The sequence below is a fragment of the Cyphellophora attinorum genome (assembly GCF_001299255.1).
Source record: "Cyphellophora attinorum strain CBS 131958 chromosome Unknown Contig33, whole genome shotgun sequence".
Classification (NCBI taxonomy): domain Eukaryota; kingdom Fungi; phylum Ascomycota; class Eurotiomycetes; order Chaetothyriales; family Cyphellophoraceae; genus Cyphellophora; species Cyphellophora attinorum.
The window spans coordinates 182,970-197,967 of NW_017253261.1; the positions used below are offsets into that span (position 1 = coordinate 182,970).

Below are 14,998 nucleotides of genomic sequence, written 5' to 3' on the forward strand. Positions count from 1 at the left end.
TTTCACATAAGCCCCAGTATCAGCCCAACTGTGACCAAGGCCACGAGCCAAACACCCGTACTCATCTGCCGCATGGCCGCTCCCTGCTGCTGACTCGTCGAATCGTACGCTTGCGCCGGCGTCCCCGTCTGCTTCACATCATCCCCATCAATCCAACATCCAACAGCACAACTCCCTCCCCTTCCACCATCAGCACTCACATTATAAGCAACCTCAATCCACTCCACCCCAACCACAAACTCCCCACCCACAGTCATGTTCCCGCTCCACTCCCCGCCATCACTCCAGACATTCAACACCACCCCACTGGCCACACTCGGCACGTTCTTCGTCAAGTTCGCAATCGACAACCCATCAGCATACCACCTGCTCTGTCCCTTGAACCAATCAATCCGCAAATCCACCCACTGCGTCCACTTGAGCTTATCCGGCAACGTGACCTCCTCCGTCGCCCCATCGACCTCATTCCCCTTTGAATCCACATCCGGCTGGTTCGTAACATGCACCGTCTCCGTATCATCCCTGCTACAGATCTCCAGATCCGACTCCTGCGTATCGCTCTGGTACGTAAACAGCCCAAACACCCCACCCTCATCGACACGCTCTGCGACCCTGGCCCGTCATTCTGCGGAATCACCTTTATCCGCGCCCGCAAACTCACATAAAGCATCTCCTTCTCGATCGAGTCCACCTCCGCTACACTCTGAAAACTCGGCGTCCGTGTCGTGCGCAGCGCGAGGTATGTGTCATTCCCGCTCGAGCCCGACACCCACACGTTCTGGGCGCTGGCTACCTGCGGCACGACGCCGCCGTCATTCCACGAGAAGGGGCCTGTGCTGTTGGAGATGGTCCAGAATGAAGTGAAGGCGCTGTCTTTTGTGAAGTAAGGGGAGGTTGGCGCTTCGGTGCCGGCGGTGGCCATCGTGGGGACGGTGGTGGGTGTGGCGGAGGCATTGTGCTTGATGGGGGAGGGGAGGAGGGAGGAGAGGTTGCGGAAGTCGATGAAGTGGTGGTGTGTGAAGAAGCCGGGGGAGGGGCCAGAGACGAGGTAGCAGTCGCAGTTTGGCGGGGAGGATGTGGAGTTTGAGGTCGAGTTTGAGGTTGCGGCGGCAGCGGTATGTGTGGAGGTGAGGATCAGGCTGACGGCGAGGATAGCGATTGTTGAGGTTAGGGAGCGTAGTTGGCTGGTCGTTGACGGGCGCTTCATGGCAGCAGCCGAGAGACGGATGCGCCGGTTGAGGCCTCCGGGGCGCTGGAATTCAACTGCAGCACCTCACAAGAGATGTTGATGTAGCCCACCACCAGAAGAGATGACGGGTAGCTTCGGTCACGGGTGAATGATTGTGCTCAACAGCAGCGGAAGGAGAAAGAGAGCATTTTGCAACAGACAGCCGTTTGTACGCAGCTTAATCAGATCGAATCAGATCAGCCAGGAAACCTACCTGGCCGCTTGCGCAGTCTGTCAACGCGTATCATATCCTCCTTTAACGGCTGCATGTTCGAGTGCCAGAAGTGATCAATGACGCGTAAGCCACTGGGGAGTCGCTCAAATCATCGACGCCCTCGGCCCGCCAAGGGCTAAATTTGTGCTCTCCTCGAAAAACATAAATGTTGGTCGCTGAGACGTTCCAAAGCACGCCAGGCTTGAATGTGGTAGTAGGTTAGGCTTTGGGCCGGGAGGTTTGGAAGCTCGGACTACACGGTTCGTTTTCATTGATAAGATATTGCTTGATGTTGATGAAGTGGTCGTAGGTTGGGGACTTGGGGCGATCACCCCGGAAATCGAGCATTGGCAAATGCTTAGGCATGCTTAAATGGACTGGCCTGCAACGGGCTGCCTTTCTGCGATCGCAGGTTGAGGTGCCAGCTGCACATGCCAGTGTGCCGTGACATCGACGTTAGACGTCCACCGGAACTTCAGGCACCGTAGAACTATCTAATCTATCTCAACTTAGTCTTTCCCCTTTCTGCAGACGTCGCCTTTCCGCGGTCGCCTTGAGAACATCAATAATATGCTGGCCACGTAGGCTAGGACGTGTTCTGCACTCTAGAAGACCGGACTCCAAGTATTGTCCACGCCCAAATTACAGCTCGAGTTTGGAGGCGTCTGCTCCTCGCGACGGACCAGACAAGCACAGCTTCGTTCAAACACTGGTGAGAAATTTATTAAGAGCTTGTAATTCATTATAGCGCTAGACTTCAGCTAAACGCTGGAGACCAAACCCCTCCCAAGCGAGTGCAATAACGAAATGCTCGATTCCTTGTGAACCATGCACGTCTATCGATCGCCGTGTATGTGCTGCACCGAGGGTGGTGTACATGAACAAATCCTAACACCTCACTACATCAGCGAAAGCGGGCAAGATACTTTGCTCCAAGTAGTATCACGGCCAGCATAGGCCTCCCTCCCAATCAGCCTCGACTCGTCGACGCTTGCGGATTTGTAGAGCGGTTCGAAGTCTGCAAGGCTCGTCGGTCAATTATGTCTTGCCTTATAAGGTGATTGAGATATTCCGTGTCGCACTCCTTGCAACAAGGATTCCAAAGCTTTGCGCATTGAGTTCGGTTTTGTCGTCGAGCAGGAGAGTCAGGATCCCAAAGTTCTGGGCCTCGAGATGGATCCTATCGTCGAGTAGGGGAGTCAGAGCTGGACTGATAATCCTCCTTCTCATTCAACTCCTTTTCTCGCGGCACTAGATGTTCGGCAGTCGTGGTGCGCTGGAAGAAGTGAGTAGCATGGTTGGGCAAGTCTTCATCTCTGTTCAGCGTCAGTTTCAAGCCCCAGAAGGTCTCAGGAAGGTCCTTACTCAAAGTCTTCACGATCAAGTCGGCCGTCCTTTTCGTCATACTTCTCCTGCATGTTGACCTCCCACTCTTTCCGCATCTCCTCGATCCGCTGCTTGTAATCGAGATCAGGGTCGTAGGGCTTCGACACGCCACGGAAGCGCTCCCAGCTGAGGATCGTTAGCGTACGTTCACGGATCGGATGTTAGAAATACTCACAGTGAGAGGTGCTTGGGGTGAATGGCGATGCCGTGGTAGTCCTGCTCTCTTCCTGCACGAATGAACGCCCACCGACGTTCTTGCTCCTTGAGATCCAGTCCCGTCGTATCTGGCATGAATACTACGGTGAGCAAGACACCCGCTAGGCCGAACCAAGGCACAACGTAAAACTTGGTTTGGGTATCGATGTAGTTGTACAAGACAGCGGCCGTCAGGGCGCCTAGTTTGCCGACGGCAGCAGAAAATCCATGTGCTGTGGCTCTGACAGCAGTGGGATACACTTCTGCAGCAGCGATGAAGGTGACGGAGTTGGGACCGAATTGGTTGAAGAAGGACGACAGGAAGTACATGGCCTGGAAAGAGTGGATGTGTTCTGGCCTCGTGTAGTACTGTATATCTGGTTAGCCTTGTGCCAGAAACATGGTAGAGTCTGGGTACCAACCTCGAAATTAAAAGCAGGTACAACGAAAAGAATGAAGTCCATCAGGAATCCGACAGTCTGCATGTGCTTGCGACCGTACAATTTGTTGTCAATGAGAAATGATGCGAGATAGTAGCCACAAAGAGCAACGCCCACGTTGATCAGATTGTACAGCCAACCGGGCATGACTGAGCTATTATTTGGGGTGATGACTTTGATGAACTCGCCCTGGAACAACTTGTTGCCGTAGAAGAAGACGTCATTCATATACCAGGTACCAGCCGTGGCAAGCAAGCGGCCGCCAAAGTGGTTGATGATGATCTTCAACGATTGGGCGTCGTAGCCGGTCACAGATGACTTCTTCTTGGCAGCTTGTAGCTGCTTAGAGGCCGACTTCATCTTGTAGACACGGTAGTACACAAGCCACAGCGTTCCCACTGCTGGGATAGCAAAGGACACACGGTATGTCCACTGCACCGCGAGTTTGGAGTATGGAGCATTCCCGCTGCCGTGGTGGAATATAAGCAGCAGGAGGATCAGCAGAACTTGGTTGAAGAACTGACCCCATCCCTGCATCAAGAAAGCGCTGGTGACTTTGCGACCGCGATGCAGACGATCGTCCCGGGTCGAGACCTTTCCTGACCCGACGGCATTCTCCATACCAGCCGTAGCTGTCATGGGGTATTCGCCGCCGACGCCGATGCCATAGAAGAATAGAGACCAGACGTAACAGATGACCCATCCGTTCTCAGTGACTCCCCAAGCAGCCGTCAACATGAGTAGACCGATGAACATAATTGTGGCGTCTTGGATGAGACCCCAACGGCGGCCGATCCAGTCTCCGATGACACCGACCAGGATTTGACCGACAATAATACCACAAATCTCGAGATACTCGACCGCTGCGAGCCACGTAGCACTGCAGGTCAATTCTTTGTTCCAGCAGTTCGGGAAGCCTTTCTGAAAGAGTGGTTTCAGATTGCCGATGGAGAAAAGGACATAGCCTTCGAGCCCAAGACCGGCACCAGGCAGGACCATATTTCTGAAATAGAAGCCCAACGGCGAGAGCGGGTCTGCTTTGAACATGGACCAGAAAGAACCAAACTCGCGTTTAGTTTCGATTGCGTCGACCTTGCGGACAAACTTGAATCGACGCCAAATGCTCATGTCAGCCCAATACGTTCCATCTGCATCGTAGCTGTCGTCCGGCTTGAGAAGGGAGTCGAAGATCTCCTTCTCATTCTGATACATGCCAAAGTCCGGCGAGACCATGCTCGGGTGATTGCCATCGACATCTGGGCCATGCGGAGCAGCTGGTCCGTAGGTGATCGGATCTTGGTGGTTGGCCATGGCGAATCTGACCGTATTGAGTCGTAAAACGCCAAGAATAGATCTCAACGTCCGACAAGGGGGTCGTTAAGCCAAGTGGTGGCTTATAGCTTGGCTGGTCGAAGCAAAGACCAAGCCTTCCTGCTGGGGATGTACCGAGTCTCGGATCTTATAGTCGCTTATTTGGCCCTAAATTGGCGGAAGAGGCGGCAGATCAATAATGAGAGCGCGTCAGCGAGCGTCAGAGCACCGATCCAGCAAGCAATGTGCTGTTGGAAGCGTGCTCTGAGCAATGGATGTGATTCGAAGATCTGAGGGGCGGGAGTGGCTGACTGTCCCGGCAAGACGAATATTATTCAAGATCACCCAGGTACGGGTGCAGCTTGCTGACGTGTAGTATACCTAGGATATACCATATACGTCGAAGGGTTATTGCATGGGATTATACAGAGCTCGGAACCCACCGAGGGAGAAAAATACCTGAAGAAGTTTTCCTCCTTAGCTACTTCCCACCTGATTGTCGACCAACCCGGGTAGCAGCGACGGAGGAAAAATTGAACATTTTGCGTGCAACACCGCTGGAAGGAGCAACCACAGTGGGCTGCTTCCCCATACAACGACATCATAGCTGCAAACAAGCATCGCAGATTTAGACGTAATGTACCGGTATGAAGCTTGACAACTTGCATGGAAAGAGGTGAGGTTGAAGTTCAGCTGAAGACCAATCGATCGAGCACGTGCACGCAGGGGTCTGAAGATTTTCTCGCCAAGAAGAGCGGGCATATCGAGTTTACTGCGACAAAATTCTACATCCCGTACTCCTGTGGTATCCAAGATCGACCGCGTCTCAAGAGGCCTTTGCCTCCACCACGCGGACAGAGCGGTAAGCATGTGGGCAGAGTCAACTTGGACCTCCACTCGCTGCATACTCATCATGGTCGGTCATTGGTATGGCAATGAGACTGGCGATGGCACCGGCAGCCCTCACAAATGTCAGATAGTGAATGCAATCAATGCTGCCAAAAATTTTACACGCATCCTGTATGCATATCTATAAAACGCCCGGTCGGTACTTAGTCCCATGCATGATCCTAGCGCCTCGTGGTTTTCACGGCCCACGACTAAGACAGCCGGTACCCACACGTGGCAAGTCCTTTTGCCATCAGCTGCTGCCGCTGCTGTCAGCCTTGTCAGTAAGCTATCGGTCTGTCGAGTCGCCTCTCCGAGGTACACATGATTCACACCTCGATTGTGAACTCGGCAGCGCACAGTTCCTGTCGCTTCTCAAGTCCAACCATTACCCCGCTGCTTTGCAAGCACTCGATGAGAACGACGTTGCGATGATCGGATGCCGCTATCTGTCGATGTGCAAAAGGCGACTCACCACCCTTCGCTACGCTGTAGACAGCAAAAGAGACCCCTGACAATTCTGACAAGGCTGCTTAGCGCTGCATAGCTTGTGTGGCTCCTCTCCAGAAGTCATGGACTCTGTCGATAGACGATGCCGGGGCGCTCGGGCAGTACGGTCTTCGACTGCTGAGTATCGCATATTTCCATATGTCCAAAGTCTTTCGGCGCGCCCTCGGATTGTCGTAGATACCAGCCATTAGGTCCAGATGCATCATCACTCACATGTCTCCGTCATCTTCTTGATGAAGCTCTGCAGGGTGGGATTCCATAGAGCTGCCGCCACTCTCTCCTTATCGGCAAGCTGTTTATTGACTTCATCTGCTGTGGAGTGCGTGCCCTCTTTGATTCTGACATCGACGCGAAAGCGAGGTGGCAGCGACTCCTCAAGCCTCACTCTCAGGCCCAGCCCAATGACCGTTGCCAAACTGCAGTGCTGAATAGTAGGAGTGACCAGAACAGTCACTGTCTGCAGCCTTGACGATGGCCGATCTGGCATCGTTGGCTTGATTGAGATGTCCGGTAGTGAAACAACAGCCAGAGCGCCCAGTGTAATGGGATGCTCTGGGTCTGACATAGTGGCAATCAAGTCATATATTTCTTGCTCATCAATTGGTTCTTCATCCTGATCGCTTTCGCTTCCTTCGACAGACGACAGGCTCGATGTGCGATGCAATGACTCGCTGTCACTCACAGGACCATAAGGAAACAGTTCTGATGCGAGACTGACTTCCTTGTGTACCGAGATTCGCCGCTTTCGAGTGGGCAGATCGCTCGGATTCAGGATCAACGGATTGGCGTTTTTGCCGTCTTCCATGACTGTGGGTATACTGGCACGAGGCTAGTGAGAAAGAAGACGACTGCTCGATCGAAAAGGGATGTGGTGCGACCGAGTTCGAGACTGTTGCAAATGTGTTTCAGGTTGTCCAAGTCAACTGCAGAAAGGTAAGGCGTAGCCGCTCGAGAGCCGTTCTCATTGCCGCCAAGTGCCAAGAAAGTCTAAGCAGTCCACCGTACTAGCACTCGATTGAGGACAGTTCGAAATATGATCGATAAGCAGTGCTCGAACAGGTATCGAACGATGCTGTCAGACAGAAGTACTTGAGACACTTCCGCGAGCCGTGTCCCAACTGCTGAAACGGCGCAAAGCCGGCCCCGGGACTGTGGTTCTCCACGCTGGACGTGCCAACAGCCTACGCCTGGCACGCAACGGATGTCCTGTCAGATTCTAAGCTCATTCGCAAAATCGAAGCCATCGTGACGGTGGTGAACTTGAGATCGGTCGCAACTCTTGCGAGTACACTGCTGGCCCTACGTCGTAGGACTTCCTGGTTGAAAAATCATCACCTTGAGCACGGCAAACGCTATCCGTAACTTTTGTGGCTTACCCCCGGCTTCTGGTTTCTGGGCGGGACCTGTTCTCTGCCTCAGCATTGGTCAGTTGCACATGCGTCTCGAGGGGCTCGTGGTTTGGCATTGAGGGGCATTGTCTCCATGATCTGCCAGTCTTCCAGACTCCTTCCGCCTGCAGAAGCAACACATTGGTCGCCCATGAATATCAAGGTAAAGAAGGCCGCTGATTGCTTTTCTTTCTTAGCCAACAGCTGGACCATTCACCACAAAGCATTGCCCGACGCTGTGGCAGACGCTCGCTAGAAGATTTCCCCCTGATTCTGCTCCAGACCAGCATGGCGCCATAACGGCATCGGCATGCATAGCCTCATCGTCGGATTTGCAAGTCAAAGCCCGCCCGGCTACGCATGTGTCAACTCTCGAGAAGTCGCTTCGTATCTCACCGTATTTCCATGGTCCCAGCCGCACGAACTGAGTTTGTCTGGCTCAATGCTCACGCCAGCGAACAATGACTCGGCATGGCCCTTTGGCCAGACCTCAAACACTTAACGTGATCATGATTTGGCCCCTTGGTCTCGAGATATCTCGCACTGCCCTCGCTCAGGAGGTGACAATTTGGCATGACTTACGTATGTTGGCATGTCCAAAGAGGACTTATACTGTCTGCACATTGATCCGCAAATCATATGGATGCGATTGCAGAAGCCGTTAAGCAGCTAAGTTTAAGGATGTCTCCTCAGACGTGCCCCTGGTCCTATTTTAGTAGATGATTAGAAGATTTAGTACTGCAGCCCAGCTTTATTGGTGTGCTACACAGTCTATGGCCTCCAGGCCTGGCCCCACGAACATTGTCTCCGGTAGTGCTTTCCTCGTCGGTAGTGCTCGTCTGACAGCAACCTCGCCGAATGTGCTGCTCGCCTACGTCCTTCGTTTCTGACATCGTTGATCGCATTGTGCAAACCACCAGCTGTTATCATTCAGTATAGTACTCGTCGCCAACTCTACCCCTCCTAGCTGTCAAGACGTCTTGGATCTGTACGACAGTCAGCGCACACGATATACCCTCTCAGCCGCGGAAATCATTGGGCAGCCGTCACGCCGCTGTGTCATCCATTCGGCTTCTCGTGGCGACTCGACACCCTTTGGGATTTTCAGCTTACAACGAACAGTACCCTTGTCAGCACGACTCTCACCTGTTCACGACTGCTCATTGTCGCGCTTGCTCGCACCTGGATGAAGATCTGATCGGCCCCTAACTGTGCATCACCAGACTTTTGGCCCGCACAAGGCAACATTCCTCCATCCCACAATAATCCGAACCCCGCAAGGCGACCTATCGACCTCATCTTTATCGACGGTTGCTTACGCGCCTGGTTCTCACCACGTTACCACTATTGTTAATGTCTGGATATCGATGAGATGCAACCATGCAGAGTTTTATTGTCAACAATGGACCCCAGGCTGGACCTAAGAACTATGTCTTCGTTGACGAGCACAACCGGCATAAACGGCTCAAGGTAATGAGGCTTGTGAAGGCTGCCGAAGACGTAAAATTCGATGCGACTCAGCGACTACCAACACCTGGCCATGCGCCGCATGTGTTAGACTGAAGTTGCACTGTGTACCGCCAACAGGGGGTCCCGAGGGTGATTTTGGTCCTACTGCTCCCGCTGCCGGCCAGCCGGGGATTGACTACCAGGCTTATAACCAGTCGCCGGTCGATGGTCATCAAGGTATACCGCATGGCGCTCCCGGATTCCCAGTATCTTACAATGGACAATCCTTCGAGTCGTACGACTACGACGCAGAATACTCCAAGGGCGGCTACTACCCCCACGGAGAGGCGTACTCAACGATGTATAGCGGGCAAGATCTGAGTGACCCGTCCCTATCTTCATACGCTGGGACGCAGGCCTTTCAGCCTGTTCGTGCCGATTCTGATAATCAGATCCCTGCGCAGACTCCAATCTCACAGTACACAGCCGAGGATCTGAGCCAGCACTTAGGCGATCTCAAGATCAACGAGAATGGCATTGCGCCTTACGTCAGGAAAGAAAAGGCGGTCGAGGACGATGCAGAGGGCCCAGTCCAGGAAGCAGAATTTAAATTGACCAACTTCAGTACCGATGCAGGATCGCAGATTAGGATACCGCCGGCCCTCATGCCAGATGACGAGGACGCGATGGGATATTTTGACATATTTTTCAGCAACGTACATCCTTATGTTCCAGTGCTTTGCAAAAGCCAATTCATGCACCAATGGCAGCATAAGAGGGATTCGATCTCGCCACTATTGCTCGAGGCGATTTTCGCATGTGCTGGGCGCATGTCAGACGATCCTGCCCAGGGAGCACAGTGGCTGGCGCTTGCCAACAGTGAGTGGCTCTTTCCTTCTTCCAACTGTTGCTGATTCATCTTTAGAGCACGAGCCCATGTTTCTGGATGCACCTCGTCTGAGCACCGTCCAAGCGCTGCTCATTCTACTAAAAGCTCGAGAAAGTGCACCTAAGCGTGGTTACTATTATCGCTCCTGGGCTTTGACGAAACAGGCTGTCTCAATGGCGAAAGATATGGAGTTGCATGAACACCACGAAATACACGAGTCCGGAGAAGCTTGCGGTTCTGAGCCAGTCGAATGTCTTGCCAAAACTCGAGTATGGCAGACGTGCCTCATCATCGAAATGATGGTCGGCGCGCCTCAAGGTATGTGGCGCCTAAATAGAATACTGACCACTTTACTAACCAGTGGACAGGAAGAACGGACATGTCGGTCGATCCAAATTCCGTTGATGTCTCACCGAATCCGCCAGCCTCCGATATGAACGACTTTGAGGCAATGATCTCTCGCCAATTTGCGTACTTCCTTCGAAATGCTCGAAATATCCGCCTGATCACCGAAGTAGCCCGGAAGCTCAAGCGAAAGGAGGACTGGGGTCTTGACAAGGAATTGATATCCTACAATGTGGCATTCCACAAGTGGCCGAGCGAGCTTCCCAGGGATCTGCAAGTTGTAATGCCACCTGACGGCTCGAGTCCGAAGCTTGCGTCCCACTTCGTCGGGAATATGCACACGCATTATCACCTCGGCATCGTCATGCTACGTCGTGCCCAACTTACGGCATCAGAGAAATTCGCCGATGACGATGCGTGGAAGCAGCATATGGCTACGTGCTATAATTCGGCGAAGGCACTGTGCCGAATACAAGAAGCAATCTTGAGCAAGTATGATCTCGTGGGATTGTTGGTCATGCAAAGGGGCATCAACTTCACGATATATGCCATCCTAACTTGTGTCATGATCCACTTGGTAAGTCAGTACCATGTTCCGATGAGTCAAGCTAACGATACGCAAGATCGCCATCACTTCACCTGACCCAGACTTCAATGCCGACGCCAAAGAGTACTTTGTGCGACATATGCGCATTCTGGAGCAATGTGTCTCCGCCTGGCCGATGCCAGAAACCGAGGCCCAGATCAACGGCCTAAGATCAGCGTTCTCTGCCGACACAAGTCGCCCGTTCGAGCTGAAACCATCCTTCCCTCTAGGCTCACCACCTGGTGATAACTTCCCAACACCTCCAGCACTCCATTCAATTTCTCAAGCAGAGAATTATCAACCACAGCAGCCCACTCAACAACCTCCGCAAGTGATCATACCACCCAGCCATGGCTATATGAGTCAGCAAATGTCTGGTCATCATCAAGGATCCTATCTCGCTACACCACCTGTCTCAGCTACTTCCGACGTAAAATCCCAATCGCCAATGAACCAACATGCCTACGATATAAACACTCACGTGCCTATCATGCCATCCGGCAACTTCTACGGACACAGTCTCAGCCCACACGAAGCGCCTCAATGGAACCCGACACCCATCATCGACCAATTCAACCAAGCGTTCGCGATCCCAGCTTCAGCCCTCGCACCGCCAGCGTTCACGAGCTCTCCACCAGTACAAATGACGAGCGGACATCCTAATTACAACATCCAGAACACGCCTTCGCCTCCGTACCCAGCCGCAACGACTTTCCCGCCCTCACAACAGCACCAGGCCTACTATGCGGACATGCAGCAACGGCAACAGCAACAACAGCACCAGCACCGCCAGCAGCCACAGCAGCAGCATATGCAACAGTACATCGACAGCGGGCATTCCGGAGGAGCTATGTCGCATTCGATGCAACAAGCCGCACTAGCGGCAGCAGGATACGGCCAGGCACCGCCAGATAGCGTGTATGTGACACCGAAGCAATGGCAGCAGAGCGTGGCGAGCGTGTATGAGGGTGGGTTGAAAAGGAGGTGGGATTCTATGCAGCAGGGTGGGAGCGAGCAGCAAGCTATGAAAAGGCGGTGATCTTGATACCCAAAAGAAAAGCCCGGAATGAATGGAAGCTGGCTCTTCCGAAGTGGAGTGACGCGACTTACATTGCCTCTCCACCGTACACTTGCAAAAGGCGCACGATGATGATCATTGAGAGACGACGCAGAAGGCAGGGCAACACACGATAATAAGAACCTCGGAAGAGAGCGAGAATAGGATCAAAGAGTGGGTTGGTTGAGGAAATTTGGTACGGCAATATGTAGCGATAAAAAAGACAACGCTGCACAACTTCATTCAGACGACATCCCCCTGGTAAACCACATCGCATACTTATCTGATACATGTGGGGAGCCACGTAGATAGCTCCGAAGCGCGTGATTCGCGTTGCACAGACAGCACAAGGACGGCGACAGGGTGCAGCAGCAGTGTGTTGCCGCAGTGGGCATATCGCAGCAACACGGAACACAGTCGCTGTCCATCTTTCTCTCATTGTGCTTCAAATTCTGCCTCAGCAAATGCGTTGAGTCCATGTTTTCTCTTCTGCCCTCCTTGAACCGGTTGACAAGCGCATCAGCCCAGGACCGGATGACACAACCACGTCACATTGACTCGTTCCTTCCCTAGTCTTGAGTAGAATACGACAGCAGGATCACACAGCAACCACCAGCGCCAGGTGCCCCTCCTAGCACCTTCCTCGACTTCCTCCGTCGTCATCCGGCCCACACAAGGTCTTTGCGCAGACCGGATGACAAGAAACATTCTCGTCGAGATCTGTACCCCAACTTGCAGCTCGCCGCACGGGATACATGTCTTGGGCTTCGAAGTGCGTGGATCGTGTCAACCGGCTTCAATGCAAGAAAGCTGAGCCAGAAGATGGTGGAAGTGTGTGGATAGGGGCTGCGACGTCGCTGGCGAACTTGGGTTTATGGATGAGGCACAGATCGAAGATGCAAACATGAGGAACTTGCAAGGAGGTGGTTGTACTACTTCCTCATTGCTACATCGGCCTGCTTTTGCCGTCAAATGCTAACTAGTCTGGTCTGCTGATCCCATCCCCTCCTATCCTCCACCCCTTAATGGTACAATCCCTCCTTCCATGGCTCATCACGAATCCAATCGATCAACAAGCACAACAACCAAAGTCACCCGCTCAAAATCAAACTGCATCTGCGCCGGGGCATACTCCTTCCTCTCCCCTTCCCTCAAACTGGCAATCGCATCCACCACGATCGTGTTCTCCCCGGGCTGCAACCGGAAATCATAACACCCCGACGCATGCGGGCTTTCCGCGACTGTATTCCAATTCGACGAAACACAAACTTTCCAGCTGGAGCGGGATTTGAGCTCCGGGGAGAGTTGCGGGGTGAGGCGGAAGTAGTAGTGAGTGGGCGGGAGGTAGATGAACGAGGAGATCTGGGTTCGGAGGGGGTCGGCGGGGAGGGTAAGGGACCATTTGGGGTCGGCGGGGAGATGAGGGTGGGTTGTGTAGGTTACTGAGGTTAGGAGGGCGGTATCGAGGCCTTGAGCGCAGATGTCAGTGTGTATACCGGCGACATGAGTGGGAAGCATCAGCTTACCTTTGCCTTGGTCTCTGAACTTTCGCTCCATCGGGTTGTCGGAGATGGTGAACACACTTCTCGAGGGGTGGATGCCATTGATTTGTGGTTGGCCATTAGTCATGCCATTCGTTGCTGGAGTTGCTGACTTCGGTGGCGGTATCGAGCCGCGCAGACTGCTGTTAACCAGACCGGGCGTCGCAGGGCCCGCGCCATTGACAACAATGGTGTCGCCATTTGGCTCTACCGATGACAGACTCCTTGTCATGCTCGGCGCCGTTGATGGTGCGGGTGCAGGTGTACCTCGGGCTCTTCCGAGTGCCTGAGCTGTCTCGTCTCTCTGCCTTCGAAGGGATTCGCTGTCAACCGATCCACCAGCGATAGACGTGGAGTTCGATGCACCGAGCTTTAGCTTCAAGCCAGTCTTCTTGGGTTGGCTCAGCGAAAGTCGCTGCGGCGCCTTTGGCGAATCTGCGCCGGCGGCCTGTACTTGTTCCTCAAACCACTGTTCAAGGTCTTCGGTGATGGCATATATGTCGGAATCAGGCTCGTTGTACTCCTTTGCATTCTTCCAGATCAGTCTAACTTCACGCGCCAACGCATTCCAGTCTGCGACTTTACCCTGGTTGACCATTGCTGTCACATCCGAGATGGAGGTTGGTCGGTCTATGATCCTGTAATAGTCTGGATAGTCACGCTTAGGAGGCCGCTTTTCGAAGTTGATGGCACCTTCTTGGACAGAAAGATCTTCGAGCAAAGCTATCATTGCGTCCTGAGTATCCTCTCCGGCGTCAGGAACATCAGGTTCCGCTGACGGTGCCATACTTGACCGCGATGCTTTCATCTTGAGCTTGAGCTTGCCAGTGCCATTGGTAGAAACAGACGATTCTCTCATACGGTCTAACAGATGTGTAGGAATTGGCGTCGGAACAGCTCGGTAGTCCGGCAGCTGATAGTCAGGATTGTGCTTGGGAAAGAAGTTGGACAAGCTTTTCGGATTCGTTCTGCATCAGCGAAGACGCCGGACTTGCTGTCATTGTAGTCCTTTGCATTCTGGACGAGTCGCTTGAGATCTCCCTCCAATTGTGTCAGAGTCTTGTACTTGCGAGCTTCTAGTCGTTCTTCAATGCCGTTGAGCGATAGCGGCATTGCAATCTGCTCGTAGTAGTCTGGGTAGTCATCCTTGTCTGGCAGATCCAGAAAAGCATGGGCGATCTCGCGTCCATTCTTGTCTGTCGACCTCTTCAGCTGGCCGACGAGCTTAAGGCCCAGCTCGCTGGTGGTCTCAGTGGTTTCTTCATCAGGATAGTTCGTGTCCTAGAGGGTTGGAGATTAGCATGTTGCACGCAATCAGGATATAGCATTGTCAGGCGATCGGCAGTGGCAGACGCGCAGTCGCGACAGTGCAGCGATGGTGCACGTGATGGAGGTCGATGGACGACGTGGCGGATGCAGGTGAAGTACAGCAGGTGCAGCGAGGGGATATTTCAGGCTGCGAAGGGTGTAGAATTATTTGGGTCGGGGAAACTGACCTCGTTGCCTCTTTTCCGTTTCCCTGTCACTGGCGTGCTGCTCGACATTTGGGCGAACAGTGCAGAGGGTTCGCC

At 53.2% G+C, this 14,998-nt stretch overlaps 4 protein-coding genes across 4 annotated transcripts; 1 reads left to right on the forward strand and 3 right to left on the reverse strand.

Annotated features, from left to right (window-relative positions):
* Positions 1-2: 2 nt before the first annotated feature.
* On the reverse strand, positions 3-1,207 carry AB675_8926 (uncharacterized protein; the record flags this gene model as incomplete). The annotated part of the gene is made up of 2 exons (XM_018149415.1): positions 3-604; positions 658-1,207. 2 exons carry the CDS (start codon positions 1,205-1,207, stop codon positions 3-5), a joined length of 1,152 nt encoding a protein of 383 aa, XP_017996184.1.
* A 1,415-nt stretch (positions 1,208-2,622) lies between these two features.
* On the reverse strand, positions 2,623-4,774 carry AB675_8927 (putative inorganic phosphate transporter C8E4.01c; the record flags this gene model as incomplete). The annotated part of the gene is made up of 4 exons (XM_018149416.1): positions 2,623-2,758; positions 2,808-2,954; positions 3,004-3,392; positions 3,446-4,774. The coding sequence occupies 4 exons, from the start codon at positions 4,772-4,774 to the stop codon at positions 2,623-2,625; spliced, it is 2,001 nt and encodes a 666-aa protein (XP_017996075.1).
* A 4,166-nt stretch (positions 4,775-8,940) lies between these two features.
* On the forward strand, positions 8,941-11,868 carry AB675_8928 (uncharacterized protein; the record flags this gene model as incomplete). Its single annotated transcript, XM_018149417.1, has 6 exons — positions 8,941-9,030; positions 9,126-9,888; positions 9,935-10,216; positions 10,267-10,820; positions 10,867-11,522; positions 11,745-11,868. 6 exons carry the CDS (start codon positions 8,941-8,943, stop codon positions 11,866-11,868), a joined length of 2,469 nt encoding a protein of 822 aa, XP_017996173.1.
* Positions 11,869-12,939: 1,071 nt separating this feature from the next.
* On the reverse strand, positions 12,940-14,971 carry AB675_8929 (Protein polybromo-1; the record flags this gene model as incomplete). The annotated part of the gene is made up of 4 exons (XM_018149418.1): positions 12,940-13,355; positions 13,413-14,395; positions 14,419-14,708; positions 14,924-14,971. The coding sequence occupies 4 exons, from the start codon at positions 14,969-14,971 to the stop codon at positions 12,940-12,942; spliced, it is 1,737 nt and encodes a 578-aa protein (XP_017996189.1).
* Positions 14,972-14,998: the final 27 nt, after the last annotated feature.